The 18,797-nt window shown below is 42.4% G+C and overlaps 1 protein-coding gene across 50 annotated transcripts in view; it reads left to right on the top strand.

The window, feature by feature from the left end:
- Positions 1–18,797, top strand: part of LOC147349509 (uncharacterized) — a 71,038-nt gene that overhangs the window by 28,668 nt on the left and 23,573 nt on the right. For 8 of the 50 annotated variants that reach the window (XM_086364158.1, XM_086364131.1, XM_086364130.1 and 5 more), the window contains exons 4-7: positions 7,941–8,011; positions 8,729–8,838; positions 9,221–9,299; positions 9,436–9,553. In XM_086364158.1, the coding sequence (XP_086220284.1) occupies positions 7,941–8,011; positions 8,729–8,838; positions 9,221–9,299; positions 9,436–9,553 (378 nt within the window). Of the gene's footprint in view, positions 1–7,940; positions 8,012–8,613; positions 8,839–8,970; positions 9,063–9,220; positions 9,300–9,370; positions 9,554–9,720; positions 9,921–10,172; positions 10,807–18,797 lie in introns of those variants that run through there. The other 42 variants (XM_086364150.1, XM_086364141.1, XM_086364133.1 and 39 more) reach the window with 23 other exon arrangements.

The raw sequence follows: 18,797 nt of genomic DNA, 5'->3' as shown, positions 1-18,797 counted from the left end.
CGACTGAAGCGACTTAGCAGCAACAGCAGCAGCAGCAGGAAGATCCGCTGGAGAAGGCAATGGCAACCCATTCCAGTATTCTTGCTTGGAGAATCCCACGGACAGAGAAGCCTGGTGGGCTACAGTCCATGGGGTTGCAAAGAGTCAGACATGACTGAAGTGACTAAGCACGTATTAACATACTATTCTTTTTGGGGGTTGTTTTGCCCTAGAGGTTATTGCAGAATTTCAAATAAAGTTCCCTGTGCTGAACCATAAAGAATGCCATAAAAAAGGCTGAATGCCAAAGAGTTGATGCTTTTGAACTGTGGTGCTGGAGAAGACTCTTGAGTGTCCCTTGGGCTGCCAGAAGATCAAACCAGTCAATCCTAAAGGAAATCAGTCCTGAATATTCATTGGAAGGACTGATGCTGAAGCTGAAACTCCAATACATTGGCCACCTGATGCGAAGAACTGACTCATTTGAAAAGACCCTGATGCTGGGAAAGATTGAAGGCAGGAGGAGAAGGGGAAGACAGAGAATGAGATGGTTGGATGGCATCACTGACTCAGTGGACATGAGTTTGAACAAGCTCCGGGAGTTGGTGATGGACAGGGAGGTCTGGGGTGCTGCAGTCATGGGGTCGCAGAGTCGGACATGACTGAGCAACTTAATTGAACTCCCTGTGTTGAACATTGGGTGTCTGTGCACTATCTGTTAGATACACAGATTTCTGTGTAAATGTGGAAGAATGAAGAAAGGAGATAATGCTTGTGGACTATATATTACAGATACAGCTTTTTGGGTATATGTTAGTATTAAGTGTTAGTTGCTCAGTTATGTCTGATTCTTTGCAAACCCATGGATGGTAGCCCACCAGGTTTTTCTGCCCATGGAATTCTCCTAACAGGAATACTGGAGTGAGTTGCCATTCTCTTCTTGAGCTCCTAATTCATCCCCAGGTTTTCTTTTTTTTCCCCCCTTTGAAATTCATTGTGTTTCAATTCTCAGACTCTCTTTTTGTGTTGTAAATTACTTCCCCTTATTTCTTTTCAAAATTTTGCCTAGTTTCTTCCTCTGTTGCTGACTTCACTTAGTGTCAGTCAGTCAGTCAGTTCAGTCGCTCAGTCGTGTCCAACTCTTTGCGACCCCATGAACCGCAGCACGCCAGGCCTCCCTGTCCATCACCAACTCCCGGAGTTCACTCAGACTCACGTCCATCAAGTCGGTGATGCCATCCAGCCATCTCATCCTCTGTCGTCCCCTTCTCCTCCTGCCCCCAATCCCTCCCAGCATCAGAGTCTTTTCCAATGAGTCAACTCTTTGCATGAGGTGGCCAAAGTATTGGAGTTTCAGCTTCAGCATCATTCCTTCCGATGAACACCCAGGACTGATCTCCTTTAGGATGGACTGGTTGGATCTCTCCTCCAAAGTCCATCCTTGTGGGGACTATTGGCAGAATTTCATAATTTAAGTGGCGGTTTTTCATGTCTGAGTAAAGCCCATTGTATATGTGTATATATGTGTATATATATGTACCACATTTCTTTAAGATTTAACCTGTTGAGGGACATTTTCTTGGATCTGTGTCTTGGTTATTGTAAATAGCACTGCAGTGAACGTTGGGGTGCATGGGTCATTTTGAATGACTGTTTTTCGTAATATAGGCCCAGGTGTGGGTATTGAAATTCTGGGCTTAGCTCTATTGAAATTTTCTTTCTGGCCTGTGGAGGCTGTCATTTCTAGGGGCTGTTGTCACTGTCCATTCCCATGGAATATGAAGGAGGGTTCGATCATCTCCATGGTCTCTCTCATATTTATTGTTTGCCGATAGTCAGGATGGCCATTCTGTCAGATGGGAATTGAGTTCTTGTGTTGATTGGCATTCCTCCTGTAATAAGTAGGGATGCGGAGTATCATGTCCTTGGGCTGATTGGGTCCTTTTTTCTCCCTAAAGGGTGTGAGGAAAATTTACCTGTTACAATTGGCTTCTTGAAAGTCAGTGGTGGTAGGAATTAATTTCTGCAATACCCACTGCATGACGTTTCCTGGGGGCAGCTGTAAGCACTGGTGGGCAAGTGTAGTTCCAAGAAATGTCCACAAGGTGGCAGCACTTCTTCATGCCTAACTGGTTCCCCCTACACCCAGAGTCTTAGGGAATGGCGACTTCCTGGCTGTGAATTAGAGTGGAAGGTGCCTGAGAAAACACCCAAACGCTTGAGTCTCACTACTTCTTCCTCCTGAAGCTTTACCCCTCCCCTCCAGACTCATGCCTACCTGGAGCACCACTCCCTGCTGAGGTGCCCAGGAGGCTGCACCCTCAGGAAGGAGGCTTCAGTTGGGAACCCCAGCACCAGGGCCCTGGATACTTGGTAACTTTACCCTGGCCCTGGAGGCCAGAGGATCAACCCACCATCGTTGGGGTGCACTAGGGAGTCTGTTCCAGCCAGGGCAAACCAGACAGTACAGGTTTAAGAGGAGTCTCTATGAAGGGCACCCTGCTGGGCTGTCTTGACCCCACCCCAGTGCAGTCCTGGAACTCTAGTCTACTCAGAGTCCAGGGATGGGATAGCAGTGCAAGTCAGCAAGGTCAGAGGGGATATAATAGGCATTACTTTTCTTTCTTTTCTTTAATCTCATACCAATGCTATGTTGTAGTCAATTTGCAGTTTTGTGATTCTCAGTGTACAGTCAGCTGATTCAGTTAAGACATATATATATATATACACACACACACACACACAGCATATCTGTTCTTTTTATCAATTCTTTTGACATAGAAGCTATTGAACAAGGTTGAGTAGAATTCCTTGTGCTGAAAATCAGGTCCTTGTGGAATATCTATTAGAGATACAGATTTTTGTATATGTGAAAGGAGATAATCCTTCTGGATTACCTATAACAGATATACATTTCTGTGTATAAGGTAGTAGCAACCTCCTAATATGTATCTGGCACTTTCCTTTTTTTTCCTTTGGAATTGTTTGTGTTTGATCTTAGAGTCTCTTTTTAGGTTGTAAATTACTTCCTCTGTATCTCTTTTTTTTTTTTTTTTCAATTTTGTCCTCAAAGGACATCATCTGCTATTTTCTTCTTCTGTTGCTGACTTCACTTAGTGTATTTTCCTCTAAGGTCCATCCTTGTGGGAACCATTGGCATCATTTCATAATTTCAGTGGCGATAATTGAAATCTGAGTAATAGCTCCTTGTATATATGTACCACATTTCTTTAAGACTTTATCTGCCAGTGGACCTTTACTTGGGTCTGTCTTGGCAATTGGAAGTACAACTCCAGCGAAGTTTGGGGTGGTTGTGTCATTTTGAACGATGGTGTTTTGTAATGTAGGCCAGGTGTGGGTATTAGAATCCTAGCTTTACCTCTCTCGACTGTTTTGTTCTGCCCTATGCAGGCTATCCCTTCAAGGGGTTGTTGCCAATGTATGTTCACAGGGAACTTGAAGGGGGATTCCATTACTGTTTGTAGACTGTTAGGATGGCCATTCTGTCAAATGAGATTTGATTTCTTGTTATCGTTTTGATGGGCATCATTCCTGTAATAATTCAGGATGCTGAGCATTTTTTCCTATGGTTGTTTGGGTTCTTTTTTTCTCTTTTCTTATTTCCTTAAAGGGTATGAGGAAAATTGACCTTTGACATTGGTTTCATGAAAGTCAGTTGTGTTTGAAATTTATCTCTAATACCTGCCACAGGACTTTCCTGAGGGCTGCTGCTGCTGCTAAGTCCCTTCAGTCGTGTCCAACTCTGTGCGACCCCATAGACAGCAGCTCACTAGGCTCCCCCATCCCTGGGATTCTCCAGGCAAGAACACTAAAGTAGGTTGCCATTTCCTTCTCCAATGCATGAAAGTGAAAAGTGAAAGTGAAATCGCTCAGTTGTGTCCGACTCTTCATGACCCCATGGACTGCAGCCTACCAGGCTCCTCCGCCCATGGGATTTTCCAGGCAAGAGTACTGGAGTGGGGTGCCATCACCTTCTCTGATCTTAAGGGCGATCAGCCCTAAATATTCACTGGAAGAACTGATGCTGAAGCTGAAGCTCCAGGATTTTGGTCATCTGATGCAAACAAATGACTCATTGGAAAAGCCCCTGATGCTGGGAAAGACTGAGGGTAAAAGGAGAAGAGGGCATCAGAGGATGAGATGGCTGGATGGCATCACCAATGCAATGAACTTGCGCAAACTCTGGCAGATGGTGAGGGACAGGGAGGCCTGGTGTGCTGCAGTCCATGGGGTCGCAAAGAGTCAGACACGACTGGGCAACTGAACAACAACAACACTGCATAGAAGTTAAATAAGCAGGGTAATAATATACAGCCTTGACGTACTCCTTTCCCAGTTGGAACCGGTCCATTGTTCCATGTCTGGTTCTAACTGTTGCTTCTTGACTTGCATCCAGGTTTCTCAAGAGGCAGGTAAGGTGGTCTAGTATTCCCATCTCTTTAAGGATTTTCCACAGTTTGTTGGGAACCATGCAATGACAGACTTTAATTGTTTGAAAAATTTTAATTTATGAAGGTTTTTAATTTTATGATATAAAAATACATACCTCTATTTTCATATATGAGATATGTTCCTATATTGTCATATAAGAGATATATACCTATATTTTCATATAAGACATACATATCTGTATTGCTATATATGAAATATATGTGTCTTTTCATATATGAAAGATATATAGATATTACTCAGCAAATAGCAAAATAAAAGCGGGAGATTTTTTTAAAATAGATTCCATTAGGAAACTAATTTTGATGAGAATTTTTAAAAATCACAATTTTTGCTTTACAAAGAATTTATCAGTCAAGTGTAGCCAATGAATCTAATTAGAGGATAAATATGTTTTTTTAAAACTTAAGTTCCTCTATCAGTGTCTCTGAAAACACATTTTATTTTCATTATTTTTGATACCTACATATTGATTTCAGTTTGCAATGCCCTATAAATGGAAATCACTTAGCAATCTGCTAGTTTCAAAGTAAAAGTTTTGTATGTATTAAGATGTAAGACAGTATACTTGAATTAGAAGGGTTATCTTCAGTCTCTAACAGCATTACTCAAAAGACACAGTGATTTTCATTATAATCACCAGACTGGTATTTGCAAATCTACTAAATCAGAAGCTCTGAAACTGCAATCTGACAATTTGGGTTCATAAATCCTCAAACTGATTCTGAAGCACCCCGAAGTTTAAAAACTACTGCTGTAGAAGTCCCAGTGAAACACATTTTACCAAGCCCAAGTTGTAAGAATTATTATCATTATAAGTTATAGTAAAATTCCACACTCCAAATATATATACTCATATTTTCATATATGAAATATATACCTAGTTTTCATATATGAAATATATACCTAGGTTTTCATATATGAGATACATACTGAATACTACTCAGCTATAAAAAAGATTAAAATAACAGGTTTTCAGCAATATAACCCTAGGCATTATCATAGTAAGTGATATAAGTCAGAAAGACAAAAAGAAATACCATGTGTTATCACTTCTATGTGAAATCTAAAACATGACACCAGTGAGCTTATCCATGAAACAGAAACAGACTCACAGATACAGAGAACTAGAGGTGCCAGGGGGGAGAGGGAGGTGGGAGGGGCAAGACCGGTGTCGGGACAGAGACAGAAACTGCTAGGTATACAGTCAGTAAGCTACAGGGATATATTCTACAGCACAAGGAAATATAGACTCTATTTGTAGTAACTTTAAATGGAGTATAATCCATAAAAATAGTGATTCACTCTGTTGTACACCCCAAACTAATATAGTGTTGTAAATAAACTGTGCTGCTGCTGCTGCTAAGTCGCTTCAGTCGTGTCCGACTCTGTGCGACCCCACAGACGGCAGCCCACCAGGCTCCCCCGTCCCTGGGATTCTCCAGGCAAGAACGCTGGAGTGGGTTGCCATTTCCTTCTCCAGTGCATGAAAGTGAAAAGTGAAAGTGAAGTCGCTCAGTTGTGTCCGACTCTTAGCGACCCCATGGACTATAGCCTACCATACTCCTCCATCCATGGGATTTTCCAGGCAAGAGTACTGGAGTGGGGTGCCATTGCCTTCTCCGAAATAAACTGTACTTCAATTAAAAAAAAAAAAAAGTTGATGGTTCTCTACAAAAACAAACTAATCAAAATAAATAAATAAATAAAAATGGGAAATTTTTAAAAATAGAAGATTCCATCAAGAAACTAATTTTGGTGAAAAACTCCCTTAGGCTCATGGTGTAATCCCCGTGTCCTGGTGTAACTTTAAGACATATATCTTGCTATCAGAGGGCTGTTAATCTTACAGAATCCTAAAAACATCATTAACAACTCATCTAGTCATACAGAAAGAGGTGAAGCTGTATCAGCAGGGCAAACTGTTACACCTCAAATGGAATGGTCAATCTGAGGCCTGAGATGTAGGAAATGTCAGCTGACATGGTGGTCTCACCATGAGCCACCTGGTCAGTGACTGAATTTGCTCAAGGAACAGCTTTTATTGGGAAGTGGACCTTGGTCCCAACACAATGGGACCTTTATAGGGAGCAATGCATGTCTCTAAAACTGCTCAAAGATGCACATGTGTGTGTGTTAGTTGCTCAGTCGTGTCTGACTCTTTGTGACCACATGGACTGTAGCATGCCAGGCTTCCCTGTCCATCATCAACTCCCAGAGCTTGCTCAAACTCATGTCCATTGAGTCAGTGATGCCATCCAACCATCTCATACTCTGTTGACCCCTTCTCCTCTTGCCCTCAATCTTTCCCATCATCAGGGTCTTTTTTAAAGTCAGTTCTTTGCATCAGGTGGTCAAAGTTTTGGAGCTTCAGCTTCAGCATCAGTCCTTCCAATGAATATTCAGGACTGATTTCCTTTAGGATGGACTGGTTGGATCTCCTTGCAGTCCAAGGGACTCTCAAGAGTCTTCTCCAACACCACAGTTCAAAAGCATCAATTCTTCAGTGCTCAGCTTTATAGTCTCACATCCATACATGACTACTGGAAAAACCATAGCTCTGACTAGATAGACCTTTGTCAGCAGGGTAATGTCTCTGCTGTTTAGTATGCTGTCTAGGTTGGTCATAGCTTTTCTTCATAGCAAGCATCTTTTCATTTCATGACTGCAGTTACCATATGATCCAACAATCCCACTCCTAGCCATACATCCAGACAAAGCTATAATTTGAAAAGATACATGCAGTATTCTAAAAGAATTTGTGAATACCTTGCTGCGTATCTGACAAAAAACCTTTATTCTCACATCTGAGATATCAGATTTGTTTTCACATATTGCCTGCTATATGTAGACCCTTGGTTCATACTCTATATTTTTCACATACTGTCATAATTAAGTCCAATTTGAGTTTTAGCTTTATTTTTATGATAGGCTTTCCCTCCAGCAGCATAGGAGCATTCCCTTTTCTCCAGGCCCTGTTACCCTCGTATGACATTTCAAACCTCCAAAATGTTACCTGTTGATATGAATATCAATTTCATTCTAGCTCAGTTTGAACAGAGAAGCAAAAAATCAGGGGGCCTATGTTTTCTGTTTTCTTTATGGAGAAAAATGAAACTGTTATAAGAAAAAGTTCCTGCAGCTCATGTGCTCTTTGAGTCACTAATTTTTGGCAGGAATTTTATTTTTAAGTGTGATTCTTCATTTATATAACAAATAACAGAATTAGATGAAAGTAGTTTGAAATGATGGCTTGCTTCTACCTAGAAACTATGAGCCAAAGGAAACAATAGAAACCGCAAAGATCAGGGTGCACAAAGATCAAGATTTTAAGAATATTTTAGGTTTGCAAATAATAGTTAATATGCTTGCAATTTCAACAATATATTTTTATACTGATAATGTATTTTTCCAGAGTATTTCCAGTGTGGTCACCTCCTGCTGGAAGCCTGTGATGCTGGAATCAGGCCACTTCCTGTTTGTCTTTACAGGACACTGGGCTGCACTCTGAGAAGTTCCTGGATCTCCCCTGGACCTGACCATCATGTGGCCAGAGAAATTGGTAACATTGTTGTTTTGCCTGTTGAAATGTTTAATGACATGGATTCTTTCAGTTTCCTGATGTGTGTGAAGTGTGGAGCCCAGTGATGATTTCTTCTTCAAGAAATCTACATTCTTGCTCCCCTAGGAGGGTGGGTCCCCTACCAACCGTGAGAGACCCTGCATGTGTGTGACCTGTGCCTCCTGGGAGACCAGCCCTAAACTAGTTTGAACCTGACCAAGTTCTGTCTATATGGTAGATTTAGACCTCTCCAAGTCTTGTCTACACTGATGTTTAGACGAGAGCGTGTGCTTTCTGCAGTGAGGACATTTAGGCCTGACCTTGTACTCTCTGCACTAGGTCATGGAGACCTGGGTAGAGACCTGGCCTGGCCTCTGTCCTGGAAAACTCTATGCCTGCATCTGAACGTCAATGCTCAGGGGTCTGGAGCTGAGATGGGCTTCTCTGGGTAACCGTGCTCTTCTCTGAGTGGGGTTCCATGGCCCTCCCAGGGGTCAGTGTTGTGGTAGGGTTCGTAGTCTTTCTCCCTGCCAGATTCACCTTCCCTGGGGCTCCTTGAGACTCCTCAGGTGGGCTGACTAGTAATTATTCCAATGTTCCAGCACATTTAGGTTTAATAGGGAGGCAGGTTCACCTGGCGAATTGATTCCAGGGCACAGGGATCAGGCAAAAAGTCAATGGGCAGCAGGTGAGGGTGCTGCTATGACCTCCTTCCAGTCGACTCTCGCCTCCAAAGAGAACAGAGCTTCCCCTTGTCTTTCAGCCCAGCTCTCCTGTTTTCTCAGCACTTCAGCAGGACAAGAAAGACAGAGCCTGCCAGAACCAAGGTAGTGTGTTCACCTCTAGCATGAGCTTTCAAACCAGTAAAAAATCACGCAGAACCAAAGTGAAAATAGGAGGGGCCTGACTTCTCAGGGACAATTGTGGGGAGAGGAGATGGTCCCTACACTTCTTTCTAGGGTCCCAGAGGCCCCACGGACCAGGCTTGTTTACATTGGGGGCCCACCGACCACAGCCATGGTGTCCTGACTGCAGGGACATGTGACCCCAGGTGGGTGGTTTGGGATTGTGTGAGTCTCACCCCATCTCCACGGGTCAGGATCATGTGTGTGGGGAGACCATACGTACAAAGCTAAGAAAAAGGGGAGACTACATGAGAGTTTCACTTGTGTTCAGGAATTAATGCTTTATGGTATTCACTTTATACAGGCCTGTGCCTGTTTTATTCTTTACCACCGTGAGGTTCACCTTCCCTGGGGCTCCTGGAGACTCCTCCCGTGGCTACCTGGTAATTATTCCAATTCACCAGCACGAGCATGGCGGGAAGGGAGGCAGGTTCACCTGGTGAATTGATTGCAGGGCACACGGATCAGGTGAAAGGCCAATGGGCAGCAAGTGAAGTTGCTGCTGTGATCTCCTTCCAGTCGACCGTCCCTCCTCAGCAGAGACCAGACCTGCCCCTCGTCTCCCAGCCCTGCGCCTGGTGTGTGTTTTGTCAACACTTCAGTGGAACAAGAAAGGACCAAGCCTGCAAGAACCAAGGTAGTGTGTTCAACATTATCACGACGGCTCTAAAAACAGTTACTGTCACACAGAACGAAAGGGAGAAGAGGAGGACTTCTCTGGGAAAGTTGTGAGGAGAGAAGACTGACTATACACTTCTTTCTACCACCACAGAAGTTTACAGAAACTCACTCGTTTCACTTTAGGGGCCCAACCAGCAGTGACATGGGTCCTAACCAAAGGTCGTGCAACCCCAGGTATAGGGTCTGGGGACTGTGTGGGTCTCACCCCATCCACATGGGTCAGGATCCTGTACCTGGAAACACCATATATGTTCTTTACCTGCAGTGTGTTTTGTACCCTTGGAGATTCCCAACGTCTGAATTGAGGGTGTTGATCTGATTAACCTGTGGTCCTTTTTCTTCTCTTCACCTTGTCGCATTCACATGAGGTCAGGCACCTTTGAGTGGATTGCTGCTCTGTGTTTTGCTGAGTGAAAATCTTTGGTGTCAAATTAATATCATAGCATATCCCTTATCTAATCATAGGGGTCACCACCGCCTGGTGTCCCCTACACTGAGCTCAGATAATTTAATTTGTAATTTAACTGTTATTTTATATTGGAGCACAGTTGATTTCTGTTGTTTTGTTTGTTTAGGTGTATATGAACTTGATTCAGTTATACCTGCTGCTGCTGCTGCCGCCGCCGCCTCGCTTTAGTCATGTCCGACTCTGTGCGACCCCATAAACGGCAGCCCACCAGGCTTCCCGTCCCTGGGATTCTCCAGGCAAGAACACTGGAGTGGGTTGCCATTTCCTTCTCCAATGCATGAAAGTGAAAAGTGAAAGTTAAGTCGTTCAGACGTGTCCGACTCTAGCGACCCCATGGACTGCAGCCTACCAGGCTCCTCCATCCATGGGATTTTCCAGGCAAGAGTACTGGAGTGGGGTGCCATTGCCTTCTCCGCAGTTATACCTAGATGTTTATCTATTCTTTTTCTGCTTTTTTACTCATATAGGTTATTACATTTTTTCCAGTACAGTTTCCTGTTCTATTCAGAAAACTTAATATATTATCAACTTGATATATATTAGTGCATATATTTCCATCCCAAACTATTAATTTATCCCTCTCTTCTAACTTTCTTTTGATAATTGGAATTTGGTTTTCTCAGGCTGTGAGTCTGTCTGGTACATTAGTTCACTGGTATGAATGTATAGATTCCACCCGTACGTATCACATATTTGTCTCTGACTTACCTCACATAGAATATAATTTCTTGGTTCATCCATGCTGCTGCCAATGTCATCATTTCATTTTGTTTTACGACTGAGTAGTAGTCCAGTGTATAGGTGTACCTCATAGCCTTCACCTTTCTGTCACTGGACATTTTGGTGGATTCTATATCTTGGCTATTGTAAATAGTGTTGCCCTGAAAGTTGAGGTGCACGTGTCATTTTGAATGATGATTTTTTTCTGGACCTGAGTCCAGGAATGGGATTTCAGGATCATATGATACCTCTCTGTTTAGTGTTTCAAGGAACGTCCATGATGTTTTCCATAGTGGCTTCACCATTTACATTCCCACCAGGATTGTAGGAGGATTCCTTTTTCTGTACATTCTCTACAGTGTTTGTTCTTTGTAGATCTTTTCGATGATGGCCACCGTGACTAAGGCAATACCTTATTGAAGTTTTGATTGGCATTGATTTAATAATTATTGATGTGGAGTATCTTTCCATGTGCTTTTATTATTTTACACCTTGTGAGTACAGTTTACCTCTTGAAACTGGCTTCTAGAAACTTGACCCTGTTTGGAATTCTTTTGCGATGATTTACCTCAGGACATTCCTTGAGTGCAGGTGTCATTTAAAGTCCTGCTGGACTTTTGACTATTAAGAGCCCTTCAGCACGTGTTTTATGGCTTCCCTGTTGGATCAGCGGTAAGAAATCCACCTGCAACGCAAGAGACTTGAGGAGACACAGTTTTGATGCCTGGGTTGGGAAGATCCCCTGGAGAAGGAAACGGCAACCCACTCCAGTCTTCTTGCCTGGGAAATCCCATGACAGATGAGCCTGGCAGGCTACAGTCCATGGGGTTCCAAAGAGCTGGACACGAGTGACTAAACAAAACAGCAGCTGTTTTAATGTGTATATATTGATCTGAACCCCCTAATTACTCCCTGCCCCCTGACATTTCTTTTTGGTAAACATCAAGTTTCTTTTCTAAGTCTGTGAATCTGTTTCTCTTCTGTAATGAAGTTCATTTGTATCCATTTTTAGATTCTGCCGGAAGTGATATCCTATGATGCTTGTCTCCCTGTTTCACTTTCTTCACTTACTGTAAATCACCTCTGGTTTCTTCCCTGTAACTAGAAATGTCATTGTTTCATCCTTTTTTATTTCTGAGTAATATTGCATTGTGTATATGTACCCCATCTTCTGTATCCATTCATCTGTCTTTGTACACTTAAGTTGCTTCTGTATCTTTGCTACTGTACCTAGGGCTGCCATGACCTTTGGGGTGCAGGTTTCTTTTTATATTTTGGTTTTCTCTGGATCTACACCTAGGTATGGTATTGCTGGATCACTTGGTACTTCTATTTTTAGTTTTCTATAAACCTCCATAATGTTCTCCATAGTGGGTGTACAATTTACATTCCCACCAACAGTGTAAGAGGGTTCCCTTCTCTCCACCGCCTCTGGAGAATTTACTGTTGTAGGTTTTTTGATATGGTCATTTAGATCAACCATATTGCCTTTCCAATGACAAAGGTAATGCCAAAGAATGCTCAAATTACTGCACAATTGCACTCATCTCACATGCTAGTAAAGTAATGCTCAAAATTCTCCAAGCCAGGCTTTAGCAGTACGTGAACCGTGAACTTCCAGATGTTCAAGCTGGTTTTAGAAAAGGCAGAGGAACCAGAGATCAAATTGCGAACATTCGCTGGATCATCGAAAAAGCAAGAGTTCCCAAAAAAACCATCCATTTCTGTTTTATTGACTATGCCAAAGCCTTTGACTGTGTGGATCACAATAAACTGTGGAAAATTCTGAAAGAGATGGGAATACCAGACCACCTGACCTGCCTCTTGAGAAATCTGTATGCAGGTCAGAAAGCAACAGTTAAACTGGACATGGAGCAATAGATTGGTTCCAAATAGGAAAAGGAGTACGTCAAGGCTGTATATTGTCACCCTGCTTATTTAACTTATATGCAGAGTACATCATGAGAAACGCTGGGGCTGGAAGAAGCACAAGCTGGAATCAAGTTTGCTAGGAGAAATATCAATAACCTCAGATATGTAGATGACACCACCCTTAGGGCAGAAAGTGAAGAAGAACTAAAGAGCCTCTTGATGAAAGTGAAAGAGGAGAGTGAAAAAGTTGGCTTAAAGCTCAACATTCAGAAAACTAAGATCATGGCATCTGGTCCCATCACTTCATGGCAAATAGATGGGAAAACAGTGTCAGACTTTATTTTGGGGGGCTCCAAAATCACTGCAGATGGTGATTGCAGCCATGAAATTAAAAGACATGTACTCCTTGGAAAAAAAGTTATGACCAACCTAGACAACATATTATAAAGCAGAGACATTACTTTGTAAACAAAGATCCGTCTAGTCAAAGCTACGGTTTTTCCAGTAGTCATGTATGGGTGTGAGAGTTGGACTATAAAGAAAGCTGAGCACAGAAGAACTGATGCTTTTTTTTTTTTCCTAAATGGTTTTATTTTATTTTATTTAACTTTACAATATTGTATTGGTTTTGCCATATATCAAAATGAATCTGCCAAATTGATGCCTTTGAACTGTGGTGTTGGAGAAGACTCTTGAGAGTCCCTTGGACTGCAAGGAGATCCAACCAGTCCATCCTCAAGGAGATCAGTCCTGAATAGTCATTGGAAGGACTGACGCTGAAGCTGAAACTCCAATACTTTGGCCACCTGATGCGAAGAACTGACTCCTTGGAAAAAACCCTGATACTGGGAAGGATTGAAGGCGGGAGGAGAAGGTGATAAGAGAGGATGAGATGATTGGATGGCATTACCAACTTGATGGATGTGAGTTTGAGTAAGCTCTGGGAGTTGGTGATGGACAGGGAAACTGGCATGCTGTAGTCCATGGGGTTGTAAAGAGTCGGACACGACTGAGTGACTAAACTGAAGAACTCGTGAGACTGAGCATATTTTTATGTGCTTTATAGCCATGTCTATGCCTTCTTTGGAGAAATGTGCATTTAGACCTTTGATTTTTTTTATTGGATGGTTTGTTTTCTGATATTGTGCTGTACAAGTTGTTTGTATGTGTTGGAGATAAATTTCCTGTATCTTCGTTTGCAAGAATTTTTTCCATTATGAGGGTTGTCTTTTTTCTTTGACTTGTGATTTCCTTTTCTGTGCAATTGCTTTTAATGCTTATTAGGTCCCATTTGTTTTGTGTTTTATTTTTCATGATTCTAAGAGGTGGACCACAAATGCTGCGTTTTATGTCAAAGTGTGTTCTGTTTTTTTCTTCAGTACTTTCATAAAATCTTTCATTTAGATATTTAATCTATTTGAAGTTAATTTTGTGTATGGTTTTAGGGAGTAGTCTAATTTCATTCTCATTTTCATGCTAAGGAACCTGCCCCGTGTCCTCCACAGTGGCTGCTCCCAATTTCCATTCCCAGCATCAGTGTAGGAGGGTTGCCTGTGCCCTACACTCGCTCCAGCATTTATTGTTTGTAGAATTTCTGCCTGTGGCCATTCTCATGTGTGAGGTGATACCTTATTGAAATTTTGATTTGCATTTCTCTCATATTTAGTGATGTTGACATATTTTCATGTGTTTTTTTTAAACAGTGTAAGTTAAACTTATTCAAGTTAGTTTCTTGAATGAATATTCAAAATGTCTTCCCTGTTTGGAAATTTTTCCGATAATCTCCCTTAGGACATTTCTTGAGGGCAGGTGTTTTTTACTTACAGCCCTGCAGGCCCATCACTTCATGGGAAATAGATGGGGAAACAGTGGAAACAGTGTCAGACTTTATTTTCTTGGGCTCCAAAATCACTGCAGATGGTAATTGCAACCATGAAATTAAAAGACGCTTATTCCTTGGAAGGAAAGTTATGACCAACCTAGATAGCATATTCAAAAGCAGAGACATTACTTGGCCAACAAAGGTCCGTCTAGTCAAGGCTGTGGTTTTTCCAGTGGTCATGTATGGATGTGAGAGTTGGACTGTGAAGAAAGCTGAGGACCGAAGAATTGATGCTTTTGAACTGTGGTGTTGGAGAAGACTCTTGAGAGTCCCTTGGACTGCAAGGAGATCCAACCAGTCCATTCTAAAGGAGATCAGTCCTGGGTGTTCCTTGGAAGGACTGATGCTAAAGCTGAAACTCCAATACTTTGGCCACCTCATGCGAAGAGTTGACTCATTGGAAAAGACTCTGATGCTGGCAGGGATTGGGGGCAGGAGGAGAAGGGGACGACAGGATGAGATGGCTGGATGGCATCCCCGATTCGACGGACATGAGTTTCAGTGAACTCTGGGAGTTGGTGATGGACAGGGAGGCCTGGCATGCTGCAGTTCATGGGGTCGCAAAGAGTTGGACACGACTGAGCAATTGATGGCACCCCACTCCAGTACTCTTGCCTGGAAAATCCCATGGGCGGAGGAGCCTGGTGGGCTGCAGTCCATGGGGTCGTGAAGAGTCGGACACGACTGAGTGACTTCACTTTCACTTTTCACTTTCACGCATTGGAGCAGGAAATGGCAACCCACTCCAGTGTTCTTGCCTGGAGAATCCCAGGGACGCAGGAGCCTGGTTGGCTGTGTCTATGGGGTCACACAGAGTCGGACACGACTGAAGCGTCTTAGCAGCAGCAGCAGCAGAGCAATTGAACTGAACTGAACTGCAGGCCTTGGGAATATGGTTTCAAAGTTGTTGTTATGGAAAATGGACACAAGGTGGCAGCATGTCTTTATGCTCAACTCTGGTTACTGAGGGAACCAGAGCCTTGGGGAAAGTCCTGTTTCTGGATTGTCAAGAGTGGAAAGTGCCAGAAGAAGCACTTAAAGCTTGTGTCCCATTCCTTCTTCCTTCTTTACCCTTGTCCCCTGGACACATCCCCTTTCCTGCAACACCACTCTGGGGAGAGTGCTTTCATCTGTAGATGGGAGGACCCTAAGGAAGGAGGCTGGAGGTAGGAAGCCCACCACCAGGAGACATGGAGCCCACGAGGTTTTTCAAAGCTCTTTCAGCCCAGAGGCTCCACATCCTTTGGGTGCAGTAGCCATAGTTTCACTGCAGGAGGACCCTCCTGGATCTGGAGGTTGTGGGCCCGTGTAGAGGGGAGCAGGCTCACCCAGACCATGGGGCAGGGCTCATTGGTTGGCACATCCTCCCCAGCTCTGTCAGCCCCATGACAGTCCATCCTTGGGAAACAAGCCTCCCAGGCTTCAGGGATGTGACAGCAGCTCAGGTCACTATGGCCTTAATGGAATAGAGTCAGCATCTTTTGTTGTTTATTCTGTTTTCATCCTGTCATTTGAACTGTTCTCATTCAAAGTTCGTCTCATTTTTTCTCGTGGTGTATATATTTTTTATATTGAGTGGCAGGGGCTGTTTGTATATTTTGGAGATGAATTCCTTGTGGGTATCTTCATTTGCAAATATTTTTTCCTATTCTGAGTGTTTCATTTTTTATTTCCTTTGGTATTCCAATGCTTTTAAGTTTAATCCCTTTTTCTGGTTTGTAGTTTATTTTTCATTATTCTAAGATATGGATGCACAAGGAATTTGCTGTAATATATGTCAAATCATATCCTGTTTATATTTTCCTCAAGAATTTTATAGTGTCTGTCCTTACTTTTAGATATACTATTTGGCGTTTATTTTTGAGTATGGTGTCAGGGAATATTCTAATCTCATTCTCATTTTCATGGCTGAAGAAACCTTCAGCGTGCCCTTCATAGTGGCCATTACCAAATTCTATCCCAAGCATCTGTGGAGAAGGGTTCCCTTTGTCTCCACACCCTCTTCAGCTCTTGTTGATTGTAGAGTGTTTGACAATGACCATTCCTCCCGGTGTGATGTGATACCTCACCACAGTTTAGATTTGCATTTCTCTATTATTTAGCAATGTTTTCATCTTTTCACATGATTTTTTTTTAAAGGGTGTGAATTAAACATACCTCTTGAAATTGTCCACTTAAATGCCTGCTTTGTTTTGAATTCTTTTTGATGACAACCCCTAGGTCATTTCTCCAGAGCAGGTGTTTTTACTTACATCCCCTACCCCATCCTTGTGAATATTAAATGCCCAGCAGCTCTGCTTTTCGTGGCTTTGTGCAGATAAAGGTCACAGGGGAAGAGCATGACTTCATGCCTCACTGTTCTTTTTCCCCTCTTATTTCCTTGTTATTTTATGTTGGAATAAAGTTGATTTGTATGTAGTGTTTGTTTCAGTTGTAGAGGAATGTGATTCAGTTATATGTAGATGTTCATTTATTCTCTTTCAGCTTTTTTGCATATAGGTGACTACAGTGTACATAAACTTCCCTATGCTCTTCAGTAGTTAATTTTTGATCATCTACTTGATATATATTAACAGTATATGGTAACTCAAGACTCTTAATTTCTCCCACCTGTATCTGGAGACTGTCGGCTCATGCAGAAGTCAAAAGAGACTCCGTGTCCATGGTGGTAGCACACTGCCAGCAAATTTTCCCAGCTCTCTGAGACTCACTACACTCCAGATACGGGACCAAAGCCAGTCGGGCTCCAGGGATGTGGCACCAACCCACGTCACTATGGCCTGAGGGGAATAGTCAGCATGTTTTCCCTCTGTTTTAATTCTATAATTTGAACTGCTTTTATCCTATAATTTGAATTACAACCTTGTGGGGTTTTTTTTTTTTTCCAGTCTACTGCAGTTTGATTCACTTCCACATGGTTGTATACATGTATTTTTTTTTTTTTGGATTGTTTTCTATATAGGTCAATATAGAGTACTGTAAGTTTCCTTGTGTTACACAGTGGGTCCTAGTGAGTTATTTTATAAATAGTAGTGTGCATTTGTTAGTCTGAAGCAGCATGTTTCTCCCTGCCCCCCATCTCACTTTCTTGATGACTGAAAGTTTATTTTCTAAGTCTGTGAGGCTGTGTCTCTTTGGGAAAGAAGTTTATTTTTATGCATTTTTAATTACACCTTGAAGTGACATCATATACTTGTCTCTCCCTGTCTGCCTTACTTTTCTTGGAATGATCATCTCTACATTCTTTCCTGTGGTTAGACTTGGCATTATTTCCTACTTTCTTATGTTTGAGTAATATTGCATTGTGTATACGTACTTGATTGTCTGTATCCATTCGTCTGTAATTTCTACAGTTAACTTGCTTCCCTGACTTGGCTATTGTACCTAGGGAGGCCAAGAGGGAAGGGGGACCCACATCTTTTAACATTTTTTTATTTTCCCCAGATTTATGCCCTATCTTGGGATTTCTGGGTCTAAAAGTGTTTCTATGTTATTTTTAAAATGAACCTCTATAGTCTTCTCTCTACCAGATTATCTATGTACATTGCAATCAACAGTGCAGGAGGATTCCCTTCTCTCCATAACCTCTCAAGCATTTATTCTTTAAGATGGCTTTTCTGACAAATGTGAGCTCAATCCTCATTAGAGTTTTGATTCCCCTTTCTCTAATATTAGTGATGTCATGTATGGATGTGAGAGTTAGACTGTGAAGAAAGCTGACGCCAAATAATTGATACTTTTAAACTGTGGTGTTGGAGAAGACTCTTGAGAGTCCCTTAGACTGCAAGGAGATCCAACCAGTCCATCCTAAAGGAGATCAGTCCTGGGTGTTCATTGGAAGGACTGATGCTGAGGCTGAAATTCCAATACTTTGGCCACCTCATGCAAAGAGGTGACTCATTGGAAAAGACTCTGATGCTGGGAGGGATTGAGGGCAGGAGGAGAAGGGGATGACAGAGGATGAGGTGACTGTATGGCATCACCAACTCGATGCACATGAGTTTGGGTGGACTCTGGGAGTTGGTGATGGACAGGGAGGCCTGGCGTGGTGCGATTCATGGGGTCGAGAAGGGTCGGACATGACTGAGAGACTGAACTGAATATTAGTGATACTGAGCATCTTTTCATGTGCCAGATTGCAGTCTGTTGGCATTCCTCAGAGAAGTATCCATTTTGATATTTGGCCCATTTTTGTGTGTGGGGAGGGAGAGGTGTACATATTTTTAACATTGAGTTGCACAAACTTCTTGCATGGTT

This window comes from Bos grunniens, chromosome 21 (genome assembly GCF_055505025.1).
Source record: "Bos grunniens cultivar Pamir isolate PY7600 chromosome 21, Bosgru_T2T1.0, whole genome shotgun sequence".
NCBI classification, from domain to species: Eukaryota; Metazoa; Chordata; class Mammalia; order Artiodactyla; family Bovidae; genus Bos; species Bos grunniens.
Note: the sequence above shows the minus strand (reverse complement) of the source record. Positions and strands in the feature narration are given on the sequence as shown.